Source organism: Heloderma suspectum, chromosome 3 (assembly GCF_057233095.1).
Source record: "Heloderma suspectum isolate Gila_16-S chromosome 3, 16-S_ref, whole genome shotgun sequence".
Classification (NCBI taxonomy): domain Eukaryota; kingdom Metazoa; phylum Chordata; class Lepidosauria; order Squamata; family Helodermatidae; genus Heloderma; species Heloderma suspectum.
The window spans coordinates 202,240,237-202,250,665 of NC_139460.1; the positions used below are offsets into that span (position 1 = coordinate 202,240,237).

General features: G+C 45.9%; 1 protein-coding gene across 1 annotated transcript; it reads right to left on the reverse strand.

Annotated features, from left to right (window-relative positions):
- Positions 1 to 2,539: 2,539 nt before the first annotated feature.
- LOC146350641 (uncharacterized) lies at positions 2,540 to 5,874 on the reverse strand. Its single transcript, XM_084845335.1, has one exon. The coding sequence runs from the start codon at positions 5,780 to 5,782 to the stop codon at positions 5,189 to 5,191; it is 594 nt and encodes a 197-aa protein (XP_084701461.1). The 5' UTR covers positions 5,783 to 5,874; the 3' UTR covers positions 2,540 to 5,188.
- Between the last annotated feature and the right edge of the window lie 4,555 nt (positions 5,875 to 10,429).

Consider the following 10,429-nt stretch of genomic DNA (forward strand, 5'->3'; position numbering starts at 1 on the left):
AAAGCTGCTTAAGTAGCAACCAAAGCCATAATTTAAAAAAAAAACATCCTAGTTTTTCACAACAGGACGGAACTCAGTGAAATTTTGACAATGCTGACTTATACCTTTCTAAAAAAATGGTCCTGGACAAACTTAAGTCTTTTTCAATAAATAGCAAAGCTAGCTCAAAACTAGTCTTGCTAGTTTAATTACAGCCCAGATTTATTTATTTATTTATTTAATTGCATTTATATTTATTGCAAGGGGAAATACCTTTTTTCCTCTTGCAAGGAACCCAAGGCGGCTTACATTATCCTCCTCCTCTCCATTTTAATATGCAAGCTGCAAAAGCTATGCTAAGTTCAGTGGTTTTCAGAACAGTGGAGTTCTACAGATGCCAACACTAGCAGACTGTGGGATTGGTAAAAAAATAATTATATCTGGTAGAAAAAGCTTTTTCATTTGTAAGATGTGTTCATTATAATACCTTAATGGTGGCTTATTTCTGGAACCAATGGAGCTGTTACTGGTATTGTAGATTTACACTGCAGCAGTAATTGTGCTGGTATAAAGCAACTCTGAAACTACTCAAGTTTCCCCCTAAGCAAATAGCTTGACAGCTTTTCCTCTCAGCTCACCTTATGACACACAAGAATGAGGGAGTGATTAATGTTTTGAAAACTGCTACAACATTAGGTTAGAATGAAAAGGATATAAAAAGCTTTTCTGGGCATATTTTAAATGCTTCTGCTGGTTTGGGGTTGGAGTAGTAATATTTAGGGAATGTTCCTTCACAACAGATTGAAAACACATACATGCACACACTTTTTCTCTTTCTGTGTATTTGCTCTGTGCATATGCCCAGGGGAACAACTGCCAACCCCATACCTTGAATTTATATCGTGCTTTATAGAGTGTTCAGAGTTTTCCCATACCTAATCCTTATAACTCTAAGACACTCCTCATATCACACATGGGTGGGTGGGGAGGACTGAGAGTCTACCTGGTGCATTCATTGCAGAGACAAAATTTGCACCTTGGACTTCCTGGCTTGCAAACCTACACTTAGGTGTGTAGTGTAATGGCTATCCAAAAATATACTGTTTTTCCTTTGAGCAGTGAAATTGTTGGCCCTGAGTTTTATTTAAATTCCTCTCAGGTGACACTTGGACTCCCAAGAGATTTTTGCAAGCTCTATTTCTTCCCCTCTGATACACAGAATGATCATTTCTGAAAATATGCTGACAGTAGCACAGTGTTGAGAAGGCAAGTATAAGCACTTCCAGCAAATCCACTTAACTGGAACGTTGTCTGGGAAGTGCCACCTTCAGCAGTTATGAAGGACCTTTTATTATTTTAATAGAACAAAAGCAAAAAACTTCTCTAATTCATCTCTGATTTTCTTTGAAAATGCACACTCTTGCTATACCAAATTTCTAGAAGTCAAATGCTCAATGTGGCAAATGCCTAATGTTTGGACAACAATGCATCACTAATGTAGCAAGTCATTCAATATAATAAAGGATTTCAAAGATGGATTTGGTGGAGGAAGGGAGTGTACTTTGGTGTTCTCATGATTCACAAGTCTCCTGTCATGCTTCTAATATTGCAGCTTGAGTTTTCAATGTATTCTTCTGGGCTGAGGTACATTCCTAAAATCAGTAGTAAGTACAGTGGCAAGGGGATTATAGTTCATTCATAGACCACATGTTTGTATACAGAAGATCACAGGTTCAGCCTCCAGCATTTCCAGATAAAAGGATCTATGTAGCAGGTCTGGGATCTTAGGGATGCACCAGTCCATCTACTTGCAAGAGGAGCATGGAGCATCTGGAAAGGGCAGGGCTGGGGGTGTTCTGGGGCAGGGAGAGCGTAACTGCCTGTACGACACATTGTGTCATACAGCAGCCTCCTTCCCCGCTCCATCCTCCTGCGGCTACACAGCTGTCTAGCCGAAAAAGCAGGGCAGAAGAAGCGCAGAGGGAATGATCCCCTCTGTGCTTCTCCTGCCCTGCTTTGGATAGGCGGCTGCCTATCTAGATAGGATTGCTCCCTAAATGTCTAACATGGTGGTTTACTAAGTGGCTTATGAGCATCTTTACGGACCGGTGTCACTTGCCCTCAGCCAGGCTCATCCACCACTGGGTTGGTTGGTCTTTTTGGCATGTTGCTGCAGTGAGTGCCACTGGGCCACCCAAAGCAGAACACTTTGCAAGAGTGATCTAATCTAGCCTAGAACATTCTGTTCCTGATGCATTCACCTCACATCCAGTTGCCTGGTCCATTTGTATGAACTATTTCAGTGAGTGTTACTAAACTTTGTATTTTTGACAAGGGGTGAGGAACCTGTGGCTCTCCAGACGTCAGACTACAACTCCTATCACCCCTGACCATTGGCTGTGCTGGCTGGGGCTGATGGGAATTTAAGTCCAGCATTATCTGGAGGGCCACAGCCTCCCTACCTGTTTTAGACCCACTGATCACATTTCAGTTTTATCCTTCACTCCCCTGCTACGAAGCATCATGTTGCAATACATACACAGAAGTGCAGACTGGATTTTAAAAATATTTTTCTTAAATGCTGAAGGTGTGTAATTGCGAAAAGATTGCTACAATTTACAGAGAAAAATGGGAGAGCCTTGAGATAATGTTGCTTGAGAACATGCCTAAGAACATGAAAATTCTTTGCCTGGACCATCCAACTTAGCTCATTTCAGTAGCAAGTAACAGTACAATCCTTGGCATGTCTACTCAAAAGTAAATCATATTAAGTCCAATCAGACTTACAGGTGTGTATGGGACTGCAGCCTAAGATGCCTCTGTGAAGCTCATGAGCAGAATGTGAAAGCATAGGCCAGTTTTCCCCAGCCTGGTGTCCATCAGATGTTTGGGACTGCAATTCCCAGCATTTCTGGCCAGTGGCCATGCTGGCTGGAGCTATAGGGGTTGAAGTCCACAACATCTGGAGGGCACCCCATTAGGGGAAGGCTGCAATAGGCCCTCCCCTATTTGTCTCTGGCAATCATGTATGCCACCTCCATATATGAAAGTTCTCTGACCTGGAATAGCTGTTGACAGCTATTCTTTGCAAATTTCTCTTAATCCTTTTTTCAAACCATCAAAGACAAGACGCCATCTCTGCATCGTGATAACGAATACCAATTATGCATTGTGTGAAGAGGTTGCTTAAATTATTTCCTTTGGAATTGGGAAAGAGCACAAAGCAAAGGCCAGAAGCTTGTGCAGTCTCAAAAAGCAGTACATTTTTTCAAAAATACAGCTTGACTACTTTCTCCATTACATTTCATAAGAAAGTGGTCAATCAACCCTGTGAAGTTTAAAGACTGTGTATGTTTTTTATTTGCCTTTTAACCAATTTATTACATTTCAGTTAAGTGCATATTACCGGAGACTCCGTGAACAGTTAAACTAGCTAGATGGAAGCAGTCTGTGTTTGTAGTGTGGAACTGGTCTTAAAAGTGACACGAGAAAACAGATGTACCCTTGCAACTTTTTCAGAATTGGATTAACTCTTCCAGTAACTACAGCTGCTTCAGGGCTCTTATTGAAAATAAGTTTTTACGGCTTGTGCCTTTTTCTCCTGTAACATAATGGCCATCCATTAGCTTGTTGTCATTACAAACCATGGAGTTTGTTGTGCTCCTGTTTATCAAAAGAACATTGCTTTGCTGTAAGTGTCTGGCAGTGTCAGAGTCTTGCAGTACATTTCTAGAAAAAGAAATACTATTGGCTCATCCAATTAGCAATCATACTTTATTATCTTGGGTCCTTTCATCTAATTCCTGGTAGGTGGAGGCTGTCTAGTTACTTGGAGTTGAGGGGGAAATGTACTCTGCACCTGCTCCAAAGTATTTAAATATATTCTCTAGCCATTTTAAAGTTCAGCCCTGGCATCTTACGCAGCAGCACAGCTCCAGCAATGCTGACCAACTTTCAGTTGCTGTCTACACATCCCAACAGCGTACCAGTAGGGGGCCACATTAAATGCAAGCCATTTCTAATGTCCCATATCTTTGACAAGTCATCAGTGCAATATTTTATTGCACTGCAAAATAAAGTGAACATTTTTCACCAGCTTACTGTTGGGGTTGGGTGGGAGACCCCCCCCCCCCATTATTTGCTCGCTTTAGAGCACCATCACTTTAACGGCACTTTAGGGCATAATCCTCCCAGCAATGTTGGGAGTTGTAGGCCTTTTTTCCTGTCTAAACATGCATGTGATGGTGTTCCTACAGACTTAGGCAGCAATTTTATGGGCACCTACCTGAGAGTCCTATTGAAGTCAATAGGATTTATGTCTGGGTGGGTATGCACAGGACTGCATTGTTAACACGCTCTGTAGTGCGGCCTTGCCTAAGCTGGTGTCTTCCAGTTCCAGTTGCTTTGGACTACAATTCCCAGCATTCCTGACCATTGGCTATGCTGACCAGGGCTGATGGGAGGTGAAGTCCAAAACATCTGGTGGGCAACAGGTTGTGGGAAGCTGCTGTAGTGTTAAAGATTGCAACTTTAGGCCTCCTTCTACAGCGTTATTAATGCATGTGGTTCTCTACGGCAGGGGAGGGCAGGCTTCAGGGATCTACTTTGTGTTTTACCCGGAGATCTAACAACGGGCCAGGCAGAGAAGGCGTCCACTTACAGAATCAAAGAACAGGGTGCTTCTGAACAGCTGCTGAGCCCAGGAATTCGTTCTGAGCTCCAGTATTTCAGCACTCTAACGGGGATGGTGTAATTTCCTTCAACATCCGGGAGTGAGAAATCCTTACCGATCTACTGCAAATCATCCAGAGATCTACCAGGAGATCCTGAACTATCTTCTCCCCACCTTGCTCTACAACACAAACACAAACACCGCCCCGCCCCGATGCACACCCGAGGGAGTTGTATCCAATGTTGGTCCTACTTCGACTGGACCCATTGAAATAAAGGAGGCTTAAGTCAGACCAACACTGCGTACAACAACCCAGAGAAGAGGCGTGCGCTCTTCCATCTTGCCTCCCCATCACGCGATTCCTTTTCTCACGTTACGCTTTCCGTCTCAGCCCCCCCGCATGTCTGATCCGAGGCGGGAAAGGCCGCGGCCCAAGTCCTGCTCCGTTTCACCGGCAGCAGCACCTATCGCGTGGCTGCCGTCTTTTCGCAAGGGAGGGCGGGGCAGAGATCTGCTTCGTTGCGGCGCCGAGGAGGGTCAGTTCAGCGCTTTCGGGCAGGCAGGAGAGGGGCTCTGGTCGCCTCCGGGCGGCGGCGTCTGGGCTTCTCGCCCCGGCGGCGCGCCTTCCTCCTGCAACAGCGCGCTCAACACGGAGATGTAGATCTTGGCCATCTGCAAGGTTTCCGCCTTCGAGAGCTTCCGCTCGCCTCGCAGCGCGGGGACGACGCTCCGCAGCCGGTCGAAGGCCACGTTGAGCACCAGCATGCGCCTCCTTTCGCGGGCGTTAGCAGCCAGCCGCCGGCACCGCCGCACCCACGCCCCGCCTAGAGCGTCGTCGCGGCGGCTCCAAGCCCCGAGCGCCTGCCCAGGCGGGAGCCCGCGCGGCTCACCCGGCCGGCCTGCGGCACGTAAGGCGACTCCGGCGTGATCTAGGCAGCCCGACCCGGGGGAATGCCGCGGATCGGGAGCGGCCCAGAAAAGAAGCGTCGGCTGGGAAGAGGGAGCATTTCCCGGAGCCGGCGTTTCTCCTTCGCTCGCTTCTCGGCGCCGAGAGGCGGCGAGTTCTAGCGGGCGGCGGATCTCCAGCTCGGCCAGCCCTGCTCGCTGCCGCCGAGGGTAGAGCAATTTCATTGTAACGCCAAGGGGGAGATTTGTTTTGGCTGTCTAGATTTCCGCGCGCCCCCTCTTTCCCCCTTTCCCTTTCTCGGGGGAGAACACGTGCGAATGTCGACTTCCAAGGCCGGGAGGCGGGTTTGTTTATATTGCCATGCTGGAGTGGGGGGTAAGGAGACACGTGGAGAAGCCCAGTGGGCGGCGAGAAGGGGGCTAAACAAAACCGCCGGGGTTCAAAGCTAAGCCGTGACAAGTTTTGTCACTTCTCGAAAGAAAAGGGCGGGGGGAATGGGGAGCAGAGTCCATCAAGTGAGTTCATTCAATTTGGATTAGTCTCTCTCGAGTGATCCTCTGAAGTGTGGCACCAGGAATCAAAGAGGCGTTAATCCTCTAGTCTAAAATGTAATTAGATCAGGCGGTCTCTCTCTTTTTCTCTGCCCCCGCCCCATGGAAGGATCATGCAGTTTTGAGTTTGGAAAAAGGACATCTTTCAAGGCCCGATTCCGTTGGAAGGCAGGGATGATAAATGGTGATAAATGCCGACCTGCCTAAATAGAAACCTTGCAGTCAATGGAAGAACTTTCCAGTAGAGACTGGGTTGTAAAGGCACATGCCATTTTCATTCATTCTGTCAAGTTTTGAAAAGTGGACTCGTTAGGCCTTGCTATCACAAATAGTTCAGGCGGCAAATCTGTGTCTTGGCTGCCTGCATCAGGGCCAAACTGCTCTTCGTGCAAGAGAGTTATGATTGGATTTCCCCGTATTTCATTTTCACTTAAAAGCAGCACTGGTGGAGAAGGTGCTTAAAGCTCTTGCACCATTTCCCTCGTTTTAAAGTGACACATGCCAATGCTGCTGTTGGCTCCCAAAGTAGGACTAGGGTTTGTGTTTTTATCTGTGTGTAGGAACTTTGCTCGTATGGGGGAGCGTTCAGTCGTGTGAGCTCCCACCAGCAGTCTGAAGGTGTACAACCCAGACACAGGTTTACCACTTCATCTACTGCTTGTGTGAACGAGGCCTTCCGAAAAGTGTGTAGTTCGGTATTGCCTATTCTGACTGGCAATGGCTCTTTGAAATTTCAGACAGGAATCTTTCCTGGTCCTACCTGGAGATGCTGGTGATGGAGCCTGGAACCTTTTGCATACAAAGCCTGTGCTCTGTGCGGGTGTAGGGGTGCATTTTGAAGCACAAATGTTTGCCCCAATAGACATGCCCCCATAGCCACACACCCACAAAGGCGATACAACAACAGCAAAAGAATGATAAGGGTGCAATCCTATGCAGGTTAGGAGAGTGAAAAGCTCTACAACTCCCACCATTCCCAGTACAGCTGGCTGGGGAATGCTGGGAGTTGTAGGGCTTTTTTTCTCTTGAAACACGCATAGGATTGGGCCCTTAATGTCTTGCACAGAATTCCTCGAGGTGAATGGTTGGTGAACCCACGATATGTCCGTGGTGGAGCCTCAGCTGGGTGTCAGTTATTCTTGGGGTTTCGCTACAAGGAGGCAAAGAGAGTTTCCTGACCACACTGTGCTTGAACCCCTAGCAGTTCTACCATTTACTCCTTTCCAGCTCCTGCTCCCACTTCCTTCTCAACCCACCTGGAGTCCTTGCCACAGCAAAATGGGGAAGGACGATATGTCCAAGGAGAAAAGTCTCACCTCTCTCTCACTGGGCAGAGCTACTTGACAAAAGGAAAGAGCCACAGACCTGGTTTCATTCTAGTGTTGCCTTGCCTGTGGAGAAAAGTTTTTAGAATTATTTGGCATGCAGAGAAATGGCGAATCACGCCTCCCCCCCCCCGCAAGATCACATCATCAACATCCCTGCCGTGCAAAGGGTAGTGATGCTTAGTCCCTGCCTGACCCACCACCAAGGATCTACTGCTGAGCTTCAGCCCTTCCCTGAAACACAGACACAGCTCTGTTGTAGCAGGGGCAGCAAAGACCCATGGCATGGGGCGCCTTCAAAACGAACAGCGCTTGTGTGGCATACATTTTCATGGGCAAGAGTCCACTTCATCAGACTGTCTGTAAGACAAGAGTTTCCCAAGCGTCTGAGAGCTGAAACAGGCTCCCCCACCCCTGAATTAAAACTGGTGGCATATTTCATTCTCACACCCCAAAAAGGCTTCGTTTTACAGCTAGGATGGGCAACCTTTTTTGTTGAGGCTTGCATTCCCTTATGGGTAACCTGTTGGGGACCACATGTCCGTGGTAGGTGGGGCCAATGCCAGCAGTGGGCATGGCAAAACCAAAAGTGGACAGGTCACCCCTTCTTTCTCCTTCCGCCACCCCTTTTTCTCCCTTTCACTTCCCAAGCAGCAGACTGCCAGGGGAAGGGACAGATAGCTTTTGCCAGAGGTCTGAACTCATCGCATGCAGAGGGCTTTTGAAATAGGGTGTAACTTCCAAATTTTCATGGAGTCCTGTAGGGACAGGCTGTTAAGTATCCAAAACAATTCTTAGTAGGAACTTACCACCCATGTGATTCACTTTTTCTATAGCCCAGAAGATTAGATCACTATATATAATGTTTTACGCGGGCACTGGTTAGCGTAAACCATGTGATCACTGTTACATGTGGAAAAATGGCAAAGAACATAACCCCTTTTGTCAACAGGATTCACAAATGAGCGGCACCTGTGGGCGTATTTGCAAACTGTACAATGTCCACCTGCGTGGTGCCCTGTAGGTACAGAGGCACCACTTAAGACTTGTTGTTGAGAACCAGAGGGGAGGCTGGTATTAGTATGCATCAGCCAATCCTTAAGATTTTTAGTTCATCGAAAAGTGAATAAAGGGATGCATTGAGGGATGTCATTTAACAGGTGCCAATATTTTTTCACACCGTTGTATACCTTTTCATTGATGGAATTGAAAGGGAGACTTCACACGAGTCTATCTTGTGGCGGGGGGGATTCTAAGGATCAGAAGATCTCTTCTGCTTTTTTTGGGTGGCCTTATTTCTAGCTTCCTTGAATATCATTTTGGGATAGCCTCTTTTGTAAATTCGTATGCAAAATGGAGACCGTATTCAAAATCTCTTTCCAGGGAGCAATTTCGTTTGACACGTAGAAATTGCCGATAAGATTGTATCTTACATATATACGTGGTGGCTGTCGAATGCTAAATAGGAATTCCTGTCAGTAGGCTTCTTATACAAATAAGTACACAAAGAATTGTGATACTTAAAAACCTGTAACATCTATAAAATTTATATGAGTATTGCCACAATGGATCTCAAATTGAATATGGCTATTGCAAGAATTGACCCATTCAAAAAATTGGTCCATAGAAGCCTCTGTTCCTCTCCAAATGAAAAAATATATCGTCTCTGTAATGCTACCACCACACCACAATTTGAGAAAGAAAAGGATTCCTAATGCTGTATATATATTCTTGTTCAAAGTCATCCATAAATAAATTTGCTACTTCTGGGGCCATAGGGCAACCCATAGCTACTCCCTTCCTTTACCAATAGAAACGGTTGTTGTAAGAAAAATATTTTTTATGTAAAGCCACCTCCACCAAAGCAGCAATAAAGTGTGTAAGGGGATTCTTTGAAGTAAGCCTATCTAATGTTTTTTTCAATAGTGCTCAGAGCCATATCTTGAGCAATGCTAGTGTACAGCGATTTCACATCTAGGGTCACCAAAAGATCTTCTCTTTGGATAACAAAAGAGTTTAACTTCACAGTCAAATCTGCAGAATCTCTCAAATACAAAGTCATTTGTGGAACAAATGGTTTTAGAAAATAATCTACATAGTGTGATAAGGGTTCTAACATTGAATCATTGCCAGAGAGAGTGGTATGTCCTGATGGTGGTCAGGTCACCTTATGAATCTCAGGCAGAGCATAAAATAAAGGAATTCTAGAGTGCACTTTATTGAAGAGTTTATATGCCGTAGATGAAATATACCCTAAAGCCAATCCCTCCTCTAACGAAACCTTAATCTCTGAGAAAATCTTAGTGGTGTATCTTGGATGCACCGTTGGTAATATGAAAACTCTGAAAGTTGCTGCATAACTTCTGCGTCATAGTCCTCTTGATTTTATATCGCAAGGGAGCCCCCCTTGTCTGCTTTCTTAATAATAATGGAGGTGTCTGTAGCTAGATTACACAGTGCAGCAAACTTGTCATGTAAGGTTGAACCATGAACATGGAGTGTCAGATTCAAATTTGTTGAGGTCTTGCAGAACTTTACATTCAAAGAGCTGCGTACTTGTTATAAAAAGTTTTCTGTCTGGACTTGGACCTGGCTGTGGTGTGTTTTCTCAGCTCTGACTCTGGCAGTTGCCTGTGACTAAACCTTGACACAACTGAATGTGCAGACTGTCCTCTAAAAAGTATTGTGCTTTGAATTGACATCTAGAGATAGAAGCTTCTGTCTGAGGGCCCATGTCAACCATATTGCCATGGGAGCCACTGCAGTGTGCGTCCTTCCTGAGCTGCGCCAGTAACTTTGGAAGCCACAGCTCCCTTGGGACGATCCTGATATCCTGTGCATGCCTCCCATGTGACACGGAGCTCCCAACATTACTGGAGTAGCACAAGAGGACCCATGCTGCAGGAGCTCTCCATGCTGTTGAGGAATGACTGAAGGGGTCTGTGTTGCTTAATCTGTGATAATTCACTCACACATGAAATCTTTACAATCACGA